Here is an 18952-nt window from a genome sequence, read left to right as displayed (position 1 = left end):
GAAATTTTATTTTGCCTGGTACAGGATCTAGCAGAAAGATGATGTTTTTCTTCTGAACATTTATGTTGGAGGTGAGGGAAGACAAAATGGAAAAAATAAAAAAATAAAAGGCAAGACGATGAGAAGCAGGGTAAATTGTATTCATCGGATTCCTCTTCTCTGTTTCGGCACCGCCCTCCTCCATGCCCATCCCTCACTTGGGCTTGAAAGAATTTGCTAGCTGCTTCCTTGAGTATTCAGGATCCATAAACTGAAAACAGAACTTGCACCTGAGGGTCTTGTACGTCCTAATGATACACATTATTCCTAAAAAATGGCACTAGAACATAAGTGACCTCCGTGCCACTATAGAAATAGAAGGTTCAAGCAACGGAGGAGTCTGTTTCTTTTAGCATTAGAATGACTAAACTTCCAATTTCTAACCAAATACTCAGGGCACACATGCAGGCTGGGGAAGGAAACTGAAGACAAAAACACTGACAGTTCAAGACATTTTTTTACTGCACGGACTAAACCTGCTGTTGGTTAAAGTTTTGTTTCATTAATCTTTAATGAAAAGAGAAAGTAGATACTAGTGGTGTAAGCCAACTGAAAGAAGCCAGATACCAAAACATATATACTGTATGATGGCATTTGTATGAAATCTGTAACAGAAACAGAACAGTAACAGACAGTTAACAGTAACAGTGACAGAAACAGTAACAGTAACAGAAAAGAATCCTAATAGTGGTTGCTTCTATAAGTCAGGTGGGAGCAGGAATTGAGGGATGACAAAGAGCCACAAGGGAAAGTTCTACAGGGTGATGTTAATGTTCTATATTTGGTAGAGTTTAGGATACACAGGTATATGCACTTGCCAAAATTCAGCAAACACTTAAGATTTGTGTATTTCATACCTGTAAAGTTCACCTCAAATGGAAAAGAGTATAAACAGATACTGAATTCTAATAAATGAAAAGCTGAACTATTTAGGAAATGTACTAGTTTTTGCAAGATACTCTGTTTTTATTTCCACTGGACTTGAAATAATGTCATGTGAAACTGAAAGTGTCTCAGGCCGTTATTATTACATAAATTCAACTGGAAGATTAAAAAAAAAAGGAAAAAAGTTCTGTCACTTACTAATTCAAGAGCCATGGTCAAGTCATTTTAGCAATCTGTGCCTCAGTTTCCCTTTGTGTAAAAGAGATAATGATTATTTGCTTTACAGTGTTGTGAGGGATCACTGAGATGATGGACATAAAGTACCTACCACAGTGCCTGGAACACAGTAAATATTTGCTTAATGGTGGTTAATAATAATAGTAATAAAGAATACAACACCAGTAATAGTAAAAACAAAGACAAAAATAAAAACAAAAAAAACAAACAAAAAAACCTCTTCAAGGTCTTATGCTACTCAATAATAGAGCCAGTTAATTTAATTCCAAAGCCTGTGCTCTTCATGACTTTGAGGAGTGGTGTATCCTCATCTGTCTGGCTTCCTCCACTTAGCTTGAAAGACTAGCTATACGGTCCCTATTTTTATTAAGAATAAACAAAACTAAACAAAACTTTGACCAGTTTAGGTTTAATTGTTCAATGAAAAACGTCTGGAACAATATAAAACAAAAGGTGAAAACCTAAAATTCATTAATATCTGTCCTTTACACTATATATTATAAAATACATATTCAGAAAAAACAACTGTTTAACATACCTGGAAATTTTATGGGAGTGGTGTGTGCTACATTTTTAAAAAGACTGTGGACTAAATTGTTACAAAGACCAAAATAACACTGACACTGTATTTGCTTAAATAAATGTTTTGGGGGTTTTCTTTGTTGTTATCTTCCTTCCTTCCTTCCCTCCTACCTTTCTTTCTTTGTCTCTCTCTCTCTCTCTCTCCTTCCTTCCTTCCTTCTTTCCTTCCATTTTTACTTGAAGGGACTATGGAATTCCAGTGTCAAGAGTTCACTCAGCATTATTTTCAATATTAGTGGGGGAAAGAAAATTCCTGGCCAGTGTACAATTTCACTATGTATTTTTTCTCCTGAAAAACACTTCCACTAATAATTTTTAAATCAAAGCTTCCTTTCTATAAAAATGCTTTAAACCATTCTTTGTAGAAAACTGGGGTGCAAGATTAAGCATTCTGAGGAAAATATTAGCAGTACTTGGAGACTTGTCTGCACTGATGTTTTCAGCCACTAAAATATGACTGATGTATTCCAATGTGCCTTGTCATTTCTGTGAAATTGTACTTTTGGTTTACTCAATAAAGCTGAGCTTCTCAATAAAGCTGGGCTCAGCACCTCAAATCCTTTAAACTGCCTTTTGAAGCCACAAAGCCTCCAATTATCTACCTATCTTGGTATTTCTCTTAGTAAATAGAGAACCATAATGGTGCACACCATCACTCTGTTGGAGAAAACAGATAGGCCACTCTCCATGCTGATATAATAAAGACTTCTATCACAAAGAATAAACAACTAAATGAGCGGCAATAAACTTAATTTGCACATTAGATATGCTTTTCCAAGTTCCGACATTTCAGTTGAAAATAATGCTGAAGCAATGAGGCCTATAATTGAACATCCAAAACTTCTCCAGTGGGGAAACAAAAACAAATGTCGCCTGCAAACAAGATCATTTTTATAGCCTGCTGTTACTCTGCTTTTTAATAATTTTTCAAATGCCAGATCAAATCATTTCCCCTTTTACGTGATTTTCATGTACCTCTTAAGTGTATGTACACACTGTAATTTTATGCAAGTCCTCCAAAACGAAAACACCTAAACTCTCTTTTCAATTCCTTGTTTGTGCCTAAGGAACATGTCCTTGGATTACACTGGGCATCATCCGAGGCTCCAGCAAGGCTGGCGCTAATTGCGCTCCCAAATTCCCTGTTTGAATGGAAAATGGTTTTATTCTACTGCATGAGTGAAATAGAAATCTCTAACATACAGTGCAGATAACTTCAGAATCCTCTTAACGCATATAAGCCATATCAGCTAAAAACTAAGCTGGAAAATATCTTACTCTTGTAACTATTATCTTTTTACATGTTATCTAACAACAACATTTCTTGCATGACTGGGGCTGATAAGTCAATTCAAAGAGAGATGATTGTTTCATCAGCTTTACTGAAATTTCTCATTTACTCTTTACCACCTTATTACCAGTAAGGTCACTATATGCTGATTTTGATGTGAGAAACAAAATTATATTTGACTCTGTAATGACAATCAGATGAACACCATAGACTAGAAAATACGAACACCCCCCCCCACACACACACATTAAATCATTTTAAACAACCAGATGACTATGCTCTTAATAGTCAGGAAAATGTTTGAATCAATGCATATTATTATAATTCTTTCTCAGATTAAAGCTTCAAATTTGTAGGTTGTAAAATAATAATTCTTCATCAGGAATAGTTTAAACATTCTTACTTGAAAGAGAATTAGTGATAGGAGTCCAGTTAAGAGGGTATGCTAATGACAGACTTATCTTAGGTCCATATTTACACAGCAATCCCACAGTTTAATAAAAAATCATAGAATACAAATCAATAAAAAATAAAAAATTCTAAAGATGCTTTTATTTGTAATGTCCACGTTTTTTGTTTATGTAGTTATTTTTAAATGTATGTTTTTATGTTACTCTGTATGTATGTATTTCTTTTTAACATGGTTCTTGTTAATGGCAAAGAAGCATAGAGATCCCCCTTAAAACAGACGTGGGTATTTCATGAAGATTAAAAATAACAAACACAATTTCCTTCTCATTATTAGATATAAATGAGTGAAAATTACTTGATATTCATGCATACTGATATATGCCCTGTTTGCATATGTAAATGATTCTCTTCTTTGTGCTGAAAATATTGGAACAGTGAGTTCTCTTCATGAAGTCTGTAGGATTTTCATGTACTTCACAATTGTTCCCCCTTGCAGAGTAAGGAGTTCTCTATGTATTAGAAATACATAACTACAAACCCTAAAATATGGAAAGTGAAAATATTTTAGAAGTTCATTATTTTCCTTTGATGCTCTTTATTGCAAAGTATCCTAAGCTTAACCCCTGAGAAATAGAAAACCTTCATATTTTAGGGCAAGGAAGTCAGAACAGAGATTATCTAAGAACTAAAGAGTGTAGGATAAAATCATCTCACTCAATCAATAATTATTTATTGAACACATAGAGTTCCCAGGACTGTTCTAGGATTTGTGACATTTCTGCCTTCTTTATGCTTCTTTCTAGAAGAAGAGAAAGAAGGAGAAAAAAACCATAGACATGAAAAATAAGTGAAGTATATAGCATGTCAGAAAACGAAAAATCCTACCAAGGAAGAAAGAGTGGTAAAGATTAAGGCGACCAGGACTGCAGATTAGAATAATTTTGTTCCAATAGCCCCAGCAAAGAACACTAGAAATAAATAAAACTTCATGGAGTTTTTGTGTTTTGCTTTGTTTCATTTTGTTTTAAACCAAGCAATCTTATTTATTTTCTCCCTTGTATAGAGAGTTGATCGTGTGTTTTATGGACTATGCCAAATTACAGATGAACTTGTTTCTATCCAAAGAACTGGGAACCCATCTAGAAAAAACATGGCTGTGTTACAAAGCTGAAATATCCAACTGCCACCTTGAGAAATAAGCACAGTCCAGCTTCTCCAGTTACATATTTATGTGAGTCCTCTTTTTTTCTTTTCACCCATTTTTTGCTAAAGGACATCATCATGATGCCAAATGTTTGAAACATTTGAGGAAGAGAAAGTAGTCATTGCAGTCCAATATATATAATAACTTTTATCACTGGAATGTAGGTGATGAAAGGATGCCCATCACTGGTATTTTAGCAGTAAAACCAATGGTCCTAATGGATCACCAGTATTCTGCAGAAACTTTCACTGAGAAACTACATTTCCAGCACCAGTACCTTTGATCCTTTATATTTGTTTTAATTCCCTCTGGATTTTTCCATTCTTGGAAAAATTAACTGTGATGCTGTCCTCTACCATATTTTAACCTTCTTCATATTTTAAAATGAATGGCTACCACCTGCACCTTCTTAATTTGAAATGAGGGAATAAATCTTTTTTTTTTTTTTCCCCTTAATGTTGTTTTTCAGTATATGGGTAGTACCAAACATTTGCTGGAGAGATATTCTATCATTAGATATAGCTACAGCACATTCCTTGAAATGTTAAGTCCATCTCTGTCTTAAAAATCTGATGACAATACAGTCTTAAGGAAGTAAAGTTTTTCCAAATGTGTCACACTGATAAGATTTTGACACAAGTTACATCAATGACATTTCCCCTGAGTGTTTTAGACAATTGTCAGCAGGCATAATGTAATATGTTTAAGACAATGTTGGCAAAAATATCTTCCAGGGATAAAGGTGGGTATTTTTTTTTTCCTTGAGATATTTTAAAGAGTAGTTGAAGTGTAGTAGCTAACTACTTTCTATTTAATATATTTATTTTTAATAGAAATGATGATAAAGCACTGATTGCTGAATTTAATTATTTGGGCTTAATTAGCTGTTCGAACTACTTTATCAAGACAGTCATTTTAATCATCCAGGGGGCAATGAAATGATAAAAGTGACATGTCTTCCAGTAAACATACTAGTTTTATGAGCTGAGATTCAACAAAGTAAAGTAGCAAAGATGGGGAATAGATACTTGAATACTAATTATGTCCCTTGGTGATAGCTGGAGGTACATTTGTATTGATAGTAGCTTAAAAGTCTGAAGAATAGAGTATGCAGTTCTATCATCATAAATTATGTGAACTTACAGGTTTACCATGATGGCTATAATAATGATTTACACAGACACAGATATTTTTAATTTGTTTTTCTCTTTGAAAGAAACTACTCATTAAAGTGTATGCAAGAGGGTCTGCATCTCACGAGCTATGCACCTAGAGTTATATAAATAAATGAACTGGTTATGAATTTGGCAACCTTATATCCATGGTAAAAATTTCATACAAAATGAGAGTTTCTGAAGGAAACTTAACCAAGAAAAATATTATCATCCGATTTTATCAAAATGTCCATAGCTTCCTACATTAAGTCATTTGTGAAAATTCAAATGTTTTAGGTGCCGGTTTTAATTCTGTCTAATTACCCACTGACAGCATTTCAACTGCCGAAGTATTCACATCTGCTGTGGTATCCCACTGGCAGAGCAAACATACTATTAATGAATATGGGAACACGATTCTTAAATAAATTGTGAAATCAAATATTTCACATATACAACATGATACAAGTTTCACACAATGATAAAGGTTGTGATAGGTACACATATCTCCAATGTCCATCAAGCACAAATGAAGATAATAAAATACCTTTTACGACTAGGCTGCCAGTGTTCTTTGCAACGCCAAACTGATTTGTAGCTACGCAAGTATATGATCCGGCATCTGGCCTAGTAACGTTATATATCTTGAGGCTGCCATCCTCTGAGAGAAACACTCTAAAAAGAAAATACATAATTAACAGAAGTAAGGCTCTTAAAATAAGCATTAACCATCTATATTCATTTTAAAACATTACTAAAACCGTAACCATACTCATTTCCTTCTATCCTATCCTTGACTGTGAGCTATCTCTGAGTCCCCATAGTAGATATATGCCCTGACACAGTATTGATAATTACTGTACTTATTTGCTCTTATTCTGACACAGTATTGATAATTACTGTACTACCACTTGACTTATCATTGTTGATTTTGAAGCCCATTAAAAATAAAATGGATGCTTGATGCTACAATGCCCATTTGCTTGATTAATAACAAATGTAACTAACCACTATGCATTTTGAAAAGTCAACTCTCTGGTAAAAATTGAACTTGGCATTAGAGAAATATAAGCTAATTTTCATGTTGTTTAGTCATAGCTTTAGAAACCTGCTCTTATTTAACACTTTCAGCCATCAAACAACAGGGTTCTCAATGACAATATTTGCCAGAGCTAGTGAATTGAAGGAACCATCTATATGATTTCATAGCCAAAGGGCCCAGGCTTATCCTTTTACATGGCCTATACCATTAAAAAGGGTAAAAGCATAAAAAGAATGAAGCCTTCATTAATCAGACTGAATTAAATTGTCCTAAAATACATGCAATCATATAGCACATAATGAAAGGATAGGTGTTTAAGAAATCCTAATCTTTCATAAAATGATTCTTAAGTTTTCTCCAGAACTCTGAAGTAATCAAAAGCAAATATCAGACCACTGCTGTAATCAGGGAAAACCCAAGATTGGTTTCTTGACAAAATCACTATTCAGTGTTTTAATAAGGAGCCAAAAAAAAAAAAGGAAAAATTAAAGCATGTGTCCAATTTTATGTCTTATAAATATAATTAGCAACTTTCTAAAAACACAACTCTTAAAACACTAGTAGGTAGTCAGGGTTGTAAAAAATAAGTGATGAAAACTAAGTTGTCACAACAATAATTTTAAAGGAAAGATATAACAATTGCCATGTATATCATATCCATTAACAATACTAAACAGTATTTGTTTCATTGCAAATAATATCATTGTGCCTAATATGTGTATCACACAAAATGTAGCTAATATAATTAATTACCCAATTTGAAACCAAGAGAATATCAGCCAACTACAATTTGTATGAAGCTAGCTTCTGATTCTGAATTTACTATTAGTGATGTGTTCCACATTCTGTCAAGTGTTCAGTTGGGGCCACATCTGAGTTTAGAATGTTCCATGACTTATAATCAGATTTTTGTTTAAGTCATTATCTTGGAGTATTTCCCCAAACAGACATTTGATATCTCATTTATTTTCTGAAATGTCTAGATTTCTTGGTTGCAATTTACATGAACAGTTGAATCATACTGTTAATGACACAATAGTAGTAAAGCTATTCTAATATGCAGCAAACTGCTGGCCAAATATAATTCTGTATCTGATTTAATTAGAAGAGATCAATGTGAGAAGCATCTCGGTGTATCACCTATCTCTAGAATTTAGGAAAAATCAGGAATTTTCAGGAACACAGAAATGTTAAATTTTGGCCAGTAAGACAATTTAAGTGATATAAATTATATATCTGTTGATATCTAAAGGTCATCAGACAAATATCCCAGCTAGTAATGCCAGTGTTTATATGTTATATAATTTTTCACTTAGCTTTCAGAAAAGAACAATTCATATAAAAAGTGGTTTAATATTACTACCCTTTTCAGGCTCGTGATATATGTTCGACAATGTTAACGTTTGTTAAATTGAATTGAAATTGTCATCATTGAAATTGATTATTTCTGTTAAAATCTGTTTGAAATCTTCAAAACCAACTGGTATTTCTCATGTGCCTAGCACTGTTTAAAATACTGAGAATGCAGACCAAGAAAAATTACAATCTGTCTTAGAGTAAATAGCTAATAAGTATTAAGAGAATGAATTGAAAGTTACATATCTCTATATTATCTCTAGCACTCATCCTCTTTCCAGAACCATCTATAGTTACTTGCTGTAGACTAATTCTCCATGTTTATTTTGATGTTCAAGAAGTTCCTGTTGAGTCGTCATTAGATGCCCTTAGAAGAGTCATCTGTGTTTGCTTCTCAAAATGTGGTCTCATCCCAGACCTACTGAATCAAACTTTGCATTTAACAAGATATCCAGCGATCAGGATGAACAATAAGATTTGAGAAGCACTGATCAATTAATTATAAGTTCAACTTTGGCCTGTAAAGATTATTTTTATTTCTAAGCAAGAATCTATACTGTTTTCATAAGATCAATATGCAAAAATGGATAAAAGATAAAAAAGATAAAAAAAATTCAAATATTTTATGAAAATAACCGAAATAGTAATCAAATTGATTTATCACTTATTAAAAATATGATTAAAAAATAATTCTCCATAGCAACCTAGGATATAGAAAACCAGAGATTTAACTATAACTAAAAATTTTATAACATGGTAAATAGTATATTTCAACTTATCATCTAATTTTTTAAATTAGTAAGAAATGGTAAAATATAGTAAGAAAACTTACTCTATGATAACATAGATGGAATCAAACCACATAATCATAGCCCTAATTTTATGCAGAATAATTATACAGAAAATAGTTTTAAAAAGTGAAATTTCAAGTTCTGTCACATATTAAAATACGGCTTAGCAGAAATGATTAAAAAAAAGAAATGATTAAAATAAAAGAAAGAAAGAACAACCAACTAAAATCAAACTGCACTAAACAGTTGACATTTTCAGGAAAGGAAGAAAGCACCTATAAAAATTAGCTGAAACATTTAAATTCATGGTTTTGTTAATATTCATAGAGAAGTACAAGGACTGACTTTTTATTCTTCTTTTGGAATATTCTAAAAGGTAGTTTAAAATGGTATCTAGAGGGATAGAAAGGACATACTAATGAAATATATTTAAATATTCTATCTTGATTTCATGTAAGCTTCTTTGGTGTTTTAAACAAGACACAGCCACAAGCACTGATAAGCTTGACTATCAAAAAATTTGAGAAAACATTCTGGTAATAAAAATAAAGATTTTTGTGAATAATAAGTAAAGAGAATATAGTTATAGAGACAGAAGCATAAGGCAATCAAGTGATTACATAAAATATATATTTATATGTATATTAGGACCTAATGCAGAGATTATACTACTATAGACAATAAAAGCCTAAATGAAAAAATGTGAGCATCATTTAATGTGGTATGGCTTCTAAAAATTCAAAAGCAATTTAGAAATAGAATAGAAAGCCCAGAAATAAACCTGTGATTATAGGTCAACAAATCCATGCCAAAGGAGGCAAGAAGATTGGGAAAACTGGAGAGCTATATGCAGAAGGATGAAAATGGACTACTTTCTTACAAAAACTCAAAATGGATTAAAAACCCAAATGTGAGACTTGAAACTATAAAACTCGTAGAAGAAAATATATGCAGTAATTTCTATGACTCAAGTCATAGGAATGTTTTATTTTGCTATGTGTCCCCTGGTAAGGGAAACAAAAGCAAAATTAGACTCTTGACTATACCAAAATAAAAAAGCTTCTGCAAGGCAAACCATCAACAAAATGACAAGTCAACCTACTGAATGGGAGAAGATATTTGCAAGTGATATAATCCAGTAAGTGGTTAATACCAAACATTTATAAGGAACTTACACAAATCAACACCAAAAAAACCCAAATAATCCTGTTTAAAAGTGGACAAAGGACCTGACTAGACATTTTTCCAAAGAAGATATACAAACGGCCAACAGAAACATGAAAAGATGCTCAATATCACTAATCAACAGGGAAATGCAAATCAAAACCACAATGAGATATTACCTCACATCTGTCAGAATGGCTAAAATGAAAAAGATAAGAAATGATGAGTGTTGGTGAGGATGTGGAGAAGAAGGAACCCTCATACAATATTATTGGGAATGAAAACTGGTGCAGCCACTGTGGAAAACAATATGGAGTTCCCTCAAAAAATTAAAAATAGAATTATTATATGATCCAGTAACTCTACCACTAGGTATTTACCAAAGAAAATAAACACACAAACGCAAAAAGGTACGCAGCCTTATATTTATTGCAGCATTACTTCCAACAGCCAAGACAGGGAAGCAACCCAAGTGTCCATCTATGGAAGAATGGGTAAAGGAGGTGTGGTATATATGCAATGGAGTATTACTTGGGGGAAAAAAAGATCTTGCCATTTGCAACAATAGGAATGGATCCACAGAATATAATACTGAGTGAACTACTCAGAGGAAGCCAAATATCATTGATTTCAGTCATATGTGGAATGTAAGAAACAAAACAAAGAAAGAAAGAAACAAACAAACAAAAAAAGAGTCTTAAATACAGAGAACAAACTGGTGGTCACCAGAGGGGAGGCAAGGGTGGAGGGGAGTGGGCTAAATAGATAAAGGGAATTGAAAAGAAAATTTAATAGCAATTTAAATATATAAATGGAAATGGAGCAATGCTAATACTTTCTTCCTTCTAAACTTACTCAGCAAATACTTACTAGTATATACTGAGTTCTAGGCAGGATGTTAGATGTTATAATAGAAATAAGAGTAACAGGGTGTTAATTACCAAGGACACACTTCTCTATGAATAAACGCAGTGGTCAAAATCCAAGGAGGTTATTACTACAGGTCAACTCTATACAGGCCCTCTACTAATTGTATAATAAATGTCAACTCAGTGAATCCTTAAGTCAAACCCCTGGGCTCACTATTGGTATCATCCCCAATTTCCTGATGGGGAAACTGAAACAAGGGAAGAAGCAGGAGTGCACTCAAATTATTCACTAGGTAGTACAGGGCCCAGATTCCAACTTGTCTTTCTCTTTGGACCAGGAAGCAACTATCTGGGCAAATCACTTTCACTTCAAGTTTCCAAAGCATAGTTTACCAACAGTATAGTTACTAAGAACACAAACTTGAGCAGTTTATTCATTTTACATATGCATTCCTTTGTACAGAATAACCTTTAATATCGGAGACTCTACTCTCACCTTCAGAGAGTCCATGTGCACATTTTCTCAGGGTTCTAAACTGTTGTGACACCTTAAAGGCAAATTTGATATTCTCTACTATGTGAGAGTTTAACCCTAAACATGCGGCCATAATGATGGCAAGACTGATCCTAAGAATTATTTTTCTTCTTTTCCATGCCATCCTATGCAATAGGGTATTATTAGCAGAGTTATTAGCAAACATGGAGTTTCAGGTCAAACTGCTTTGCCTGTTACTGAATCTGAGCCCTAACATTTAATATTTATAACCACTGGGCCAAGTTACTCAACATGCCAAGTCCTCAGTTTCTCATTTGTACCATGCGGATAGGGATATTACTTGTGTCAGAGAGTCATGAGGAGTGAGTGACATAAACTATTTAAAATGCTTAGTTTAGCAGTAGGCCTGACTGCTAGTTAGCAGTCAATAGGTAGGTTCTAAATGAACCAGCTTCTCATTCTGCCAAAGAATATAGGCACTCCTGTAACTCCATGAACAGTGACAACATTGTTTTTTGTCACATTCCATTTTGAACAAAGAGAACTGAAAGATATATGTCAGGCTCTGTGAAAGGGGCCTAATGCAGGGAGACTCTTCCCAGCACTAAGTTTTGCTGCCTGAGACCCCTCACTGAATTCATGCACCCTCCCAACTGTGTATTTGTCAAGTTACTCTTCCTGACCGACAATGTTCTCATTTTTATTTTGGGAAGGAATACAGGGTTGCTATGATAATTGAATTAATGAAATGTTAGTGATTAATCTCGTGCTTACTCTTCATTGGCACTAGTCTTTGGCTTTTGCTCTCCTTCGTGACTCAGAGTGGGATTTTTGATTCTCATTTTGGCTCTGACTCATGCCTGATGTCTGAAAACTCTTTTGTCTGATTGGATTCAGCAGTACCTTTTTAGGTTTTAACTATCATGGTTATTAATCCTGGACTGTGTTGGGCTTGATGTCACTGGATTCTGAAACTCAACTTTCAGGGTTTGTATATTTCTTCTTAGCACTTCCAACATAATCAATTCACAGTTAAGTGATAAACACCCTTCCTCCCCAGTCTCTACTCAAATATTCACTTAATTAGTATGTTTCAACTGTTTGCACAGTTGAATAGAAAAATTTCCCCCAAATTAGCAAAGCTTAGTACTCTAGATAATTAAATCACAAATTAAGGCATTTGCATTTAAAATATTCTGTAAAAATTAGAATTTAAAGACATTACATGTATAGATGTATCATGACCATTCAACATTTGAAAAATAATAGCTGGAATTTGTAATGTACTACGCTATTCGTCTAATTGCATTGTGGGCTTTAAAAAGGTAGACACTCAGTAGCTCAAGCTGTGTCTGACAGTCAGGTGACATTGGTAGATTTTATGGTGGCATTAGAAAATAGAACATGTGGAAAACTGAACCAACAAGACATGTAAGCATTTCAAGGTTAACTGATAAGTCGAAGGAACACTATATGAAGTGATTGAACATCCAACATTTCAGTCTACCTACTGTCAGGAAATGTTAGGAGCATAAACAGAAACCAAAAGTAATAGCCTACCCATTTGCCTCATTTCATACCCGTTGCCTTCTACTTGATGTGTTACTATGAATGAAATACGAGGAAGATGGACTACCAATGAAATGAACTTGTAGGACTCTTTTACCTGAAATGCATGTCAAATTTTGTGTCATTCTGAGTAACTACAGAAAGACTAATGTGGAATGTTTTTTCCTGTGTTGCGTGTGATAAGCTATCTATTATAAGCCTCTTAAATATAATAGAGATTATCATTCACATATAGTTATGACTACAGTGAATCTAATATATATCCAATCTTTGGTTAACCTACATACAGAAAACAAATCTGTATATGTAGATCCCACATGAATAAAAAATGATGAAGGCTCTATTTTTATTTGTTTGTTTGATATTAACCATAGCCCAGCACCAAGTTTGAGGATGCAGAAGATTAGCAATAGCTAAATTTCTTAAACTACAAGAAATTAGGACATTGGGCAATTATAATTTCTTATTGCTGAAACTAGAGCAATACTGCTATTTTTATAGTTAGATTATTAACTGGAGTATTGCTTCCAGTTCTGTCTAAAGATAATACTGTAGACCATGAAATTTTAATTGATGGTCTAATTTTACTGATATCTAGAAAATGTAAAATAGATTGGATTAAAATGAGTTAGATAGGAAGTAGAAAAATGTGTATAAATTCTGACTCTACACAATTTAGGTTTTAAGTAAAATGTCCCACTGGAATTCATTTTAGATCAAATATTGATATTACGTTTTAATAATTTTAGCACCCCATTATCATAGCTAAGGTGTGATAGGTATGCCGACTTCACTGCCACTTAATAAACTATCTCTTAAAAATTCCTTATTTTAACAAGCTACAAAAAATGACTGACATGATCTACAAACAAGTAAATATCAAAGCTAGCTCATTTAAATCAAAGTAAAGGTTCTCATTCTCCTCTTTTTAAGGCAATAACTTTAAATGACTCTAATGGTAATTATACACAGGAAATAGCTCACTCCTCTGGCCAAGGGAAATTTAAAGATGTAATCAATGGATTAATGCAACCCTATTTTATCATTCTTTAAAAGACCATCAGAGCAGTAAAAATAAAGCAAGAATGAGATCACACACACACACACACACATACACATGAGAAAGAGATGAAGATAGAACAAAAATGAAGTCCTATCTTAAGAGATGACTGCATGGGTGATAGAAAATAAAATCTAGCCTCTCTACCAAATGATGTAGATCATTCTCAACACAGCACAACGCACAATCTTCAGTCAGTTCTAAATGAGAGGAAATACAGGCTCTTCCCAAGTACCTAGCAGAGGATTTGCCCTCCAATCTGCTTACCTGAATCCCACCCATCTTCCCAAGCCTACTCTGGATTCCCACTGTTAAAGGCCCACCTTAGGCATTCCCTGAGGTTCTCTCAGTATCACTGGCTGTCAAAGGTCCAGATAATACAGCCCCATCATAAAATAGCAGCCAGCATATAAGTCCCTTTTTCTTTCTTTCCAAAGACTGTTCCCACATAGCTTCTGTCTAGAGATAGTCTGTGTGGCTGACTGATGCCAACCTACCAGCTGTGTGTTTCTGTTCTTTTTTTTTTTTTAATTATTTTTATTAGCATATAAAGTATTATTTGCCCTGGGGTCTGTTCTTAAAATGAGTCCATAGCCAATGCAATAAAATATGATCCTATATTGTTACCTCTGTGTACCTGCCTCACTCTTAGCGGTTCCCCAGGGAACCTGGCTAAAATATGCAGCTTCTTGACCACAAACTGCAGTAGTTTCTCTTCCTCTTTCTCCACATATTAAAGATGAGTAATTTTCTGCATAGCAATAAACTGATACACAAGGAGGTTTAATACTTTACTTAACCACAGCCAGGATGCAGGTCTTCTGATCCTGAGTTGGTCCTTTTCCTATTGAATCATTATCTGAATCATTATGATACCTTGTATTTTGAATTTTCCTTTTTTAAGTTTTTTTTTTTTTTATTTTTAAGAGCAGTTTTAGCTTTGCAGTAAAATCAAGAGAAAGGTACAGATTTCCCGTATACCCCCCATACATGCATAGCTTCTCACGTTATCACCATTCCCACTGGTGGTACATTTTTTACAACTGAGGAATCCATATTGGCACATCATAATCATCATAATCACCCAGAGTCCGTAGTTTACCTTTGGACTCACGTTAGGTGTTGTACATTCTTGGGATTTGGAAAAATATGGATTGACATGCATCCGTCATTGTAGTATCACGCCAAGTATTCTCACTGACCTAACATCCTCTGTGCTCCACCTGTTTATTCTTCCCTCTCGAACCCCTGGCAACCACTGATCTTTTCACCGTTTCCATAGTTTCGTCTTTTCCAGAATATCATATAATGCAATCACACAGTATGTAATCTCTCGAACAGGCTTCTTTCACTCAGTAGGATACATTTAAAATCCCACCATTTTATCTTCATAGCTTGATGGCTCATTTCTTTTTAGCACTGAATAATATTCCATTGTCCAGATGAACCTCAGTTTATTGATTCAATTGACTTAAGAGTATCTGATTTGCTTCCAAGTGTTTGCAAGTATGAATTATGACACTATACATTATAGTGTGCAGACTTTTTTATGGACATAAGTTTCAAGTCCTTTGGGAAAATATTAATGATAGTGATATTTGGGTTGTATGGGAAAAGTATGTTCAGTACTGTAAGAAACCTCTAAACTGCTTTCTCAAGTGCCTATACTATTTTGCATTCCCGCTAGCAATGAAGAAGCGTTCCTGCTGCTCCACATCCTAGCCAGCATTTGGTGTTAGTATTCCAGATTTTGGCCATTCTAACAGGCAGGTAACAGCATCTCATTTTAATTTGCATTTTCCTGATGAAATAAGACGCAGAGAATCTTCAAATACATGTTTGCCATCTCTGTATCTTGTGTGATGTGTCTCTTAAGGTCTTTGACCCATTTTTCTATTGGAGTTGTTTTCTTATGAATTTTAATCACTGCATATTTTAGATAACAGTTCTTAATCAGATGTATATTTTGAAGATATTTTCTCCTAGTCTATGGCTTGACTTCTCATTCTGTTCGCATTGTCTTTTACAGTGCAGGTTTTTTTTTTTTTTCTTTAATTTTAATGAAGTCCAGCGTATTATGTGTTTCTTCCACCGGTCTGCTCTTGCTCTATTGGAAAAGTCATGGCCACACCAAAGGTCACCTAGGTTTTCTATTTCCTTATCTTCTGGGAGTTTTATAGTTCTCTGTTCTACAGTTGGGTCTATGGTACATTTTGAATTAATTTGGGGGAAGGGTGTAAGGTCTGTGTTTAGATTCATTAATTTTTTTTTTTTTTTTTTTTTGCTTGTGGCTGTTCAATTGTTTCAGTACCATTTGTTGAAAAGACTATCTTTGGTTTGTGGTATTGCCTTAGATCCTTCACCATAATTTTCTTTTTGAACAAGTTTTTACTCCCTAAATAGACTGTAAAGTTAAGTTTTTTGAGGCGTGTGATATAGGAGTTTTAAGACAATCTAAAGTCAGCTTGCCTTTTTTGTGTTCTCCCTCCCCTTTTTTGGGTGTGGTATATTGGAAGCACTTGCTTGATTTTCTTGTAAAATTTACATGTAAATGGGGATAATGGTAATAATAACAACATTGGTTGGTTTGGGAATTAAATTTTAAAATCTAATGAGAGCCCCCAAAATGGTAGCTATCACTCTTGATTTCTTTGTATTCTCTAAGAATATCTACAACTCATAGGTACTTAGTAAATATGCTTTCTGACTTTATTTATTCTTAAGTCCTTAGCCTTTTCTTTGTAGGTCTACGGGTATATTTATTAATATTATTAGTAAATTCGGCAAACCAATATGAAGTCACTTAGCCAAATAACCTCTTTGCTTAAAAATAAAAATAAAAATAGGTATAAGCAAACTGCTTATTTGGCCGATCGACTTTCTGTTAGTTTGCTGACACCATATAAAGCAGCAGAAGAACTGAAGAGATACATTTAAATCAGTCTTACCAGGGTTAAGACTTGAGTATATAGAGCAAACCTTAATCTTCTTTTGTACAATTTCATTCATGAAAGTGAAGGATTAACAAGGCCATCATGAAAACTTTGAAAGTTATTATGTGGATATGGACCCTGTTGGGGGTGGAGAGGGCATTCCTAATTAAGTGATTTGCAGAAAAGACAGCAATTATGCCTGTAGTATTTTCTTAGCTCCAGACAAATAACAGTGTTTCTTTGGTGTCCTGAACTGAGTTACATGAAGCATAGTGTGTTTAAATTTATATGTGCAATGGGAGTTGGGTAAGGCAGGAAGAGTAAAGACGAAAACCTACATGAAGGGGCATCACCAACTAGCAGCACAAATACATTCAGTTTTGCTATGTCTTGTCAGAAAACACGTTTCTCTTGGTGCCTAGGGGAAAGCAGCCATGCATGGGTGCCCTTAGGTTGCCCCTTTCACACCATTCTCAACAAATGAGACGAACATCTATTTTAAACACATTAAATAATAATAAAGAAATGCTTCCCTAGAACTGATTAATCAAACATGATTTGGGATCATTACACAACTAACTGAAAGGGTTTACTTCGCAAAGAATTGTTTAGAAGTCCAACCGGCAGATTAAAATGGACTCAAGCACCTTTTAATTTACATGGAAATAAAAACATCGTTGATGCCAGTGTCTGATTTTTTTTTTTTTTAATTTCTGGTTTTGGCAGTTGTATTTTATGCCTAATGTATAATTAACTGGTGTGAACTTCCAATGTTTCAAAGTTAAGTCCTTGGTTCAACTGTCCTAAACTCCAAAGCAGAAACCAAGCATCAGATATTCAGACCTTAGAATTCATCAAAATGTGACTCCTTGTTCAATACGCCCAAATAATTTAAGCTCCAACTTTGTAGTGGCTGACACATAACACAAACACAGATTCTGGGTGACTGAACTGTGACACAAATTAGGAGACAGCAGATAAGAGCAGTTGCTAAATAACATAATTATTTGGTGTCATGATGTGTCTTTATTCCGATGGCATGCCAGAGTGCGCTGCTAGGCTGATTCCCGTGAAATGTTAAGGAAATGTGATTTAACATTAGCAAAACAGCATCAGATGGAAAGCTTAGCTAAATTAATCCAGTGTAAGAGGCCTAAGAGGAGCATTTAGCTGTTCAGTAGAGGAAGGGAGGGAAAGATAAAGGAAAGCGTCTCCATTTGCTGCAGTATTTTGGGATGCTGGAGAAAACACAAAAGGGAATTAATACAGATTCATATGCTAACATGCCTTACAACCCAAGCAAATCAAAAGAAAAGATGGGAAATTATAAAGCTGACAAAGGACAAAAAAATTTGTAACGTAGGACTTAAGAGACTTTTTTTTTTTTTTTTAAGTAGGCTCCTAAAATAACTACAGGAGAACCAATGGAAAACACAATGGGAGAGAGAGCTGTTTGGAAAGGAATGGAGAAGTTCAAACATTGTCAGAACTTTTGGCTACACTTCCATTACACTTATGATGATGAGACTATTGTGTGATTTTTGTGAGACTTTGAAAGTTTGCAAATGTAATGTTGTATCTGCAGCATACTTTGAGATAGACAAGATTCAAATACAGTCCTGTGACCTTAAACCTGACCTATCCCTGAAGTCCTTGGTTTCCCTCAGGCATTTAAAAAAAAAAAAAAAAAGGTAAGGGACTTGGGCTGGAACATTGATGATTATCACCCCTTTTCATTCTAGCTCTGTCCTTTGTATATTTCAGAATATGGTGTATCTGGGAAATGCTTTCACCTGCCATCTTGAATATGGTTTTAGTGATGGATGTGAGCGGAGTTTCCAATTCTGGATCCCTTTTGGCTACTGAATT

General features: G+C 34.2%; 1 protein-coding gene across 1 annotated transcript in view; it reads right to left on the bottom strand.

The window, feature by feature from the left end:
• Positions 1 to 18952, bottom strand: part of CNTN6 (contactin 6) — a 246849-nt gene that overhangs the window by 39441 nt on the left and 188456 nt on the right. The window contains 1 exon segment of the mRNA XM_032867430.1: positions 6351 to 6478. Coding sequence (XP_032723321.1) covers positions 6351 to 6478 — 128 coding nt within the window.

This window comes from Lontra canadensis, unplaced genomic scaffold (assembly GCF_010015895.1).
Source record: "Lontra canadensis isolate GAN:19392208 unplaced genomic scaffold, GSC_riverotter_1.0 scaffold34, whole genome shotgun sequence".
In the NCBI taxonomy this organism is placed as follows: Eukaryota; Metazoa; Chordata; class Mammalia; order Carnivora; family Mustelidae; genus Lontra; species Lontra canadensis.
This window is presented reverse-complemented; position numbering and strand designations above follow the sequence as displayed.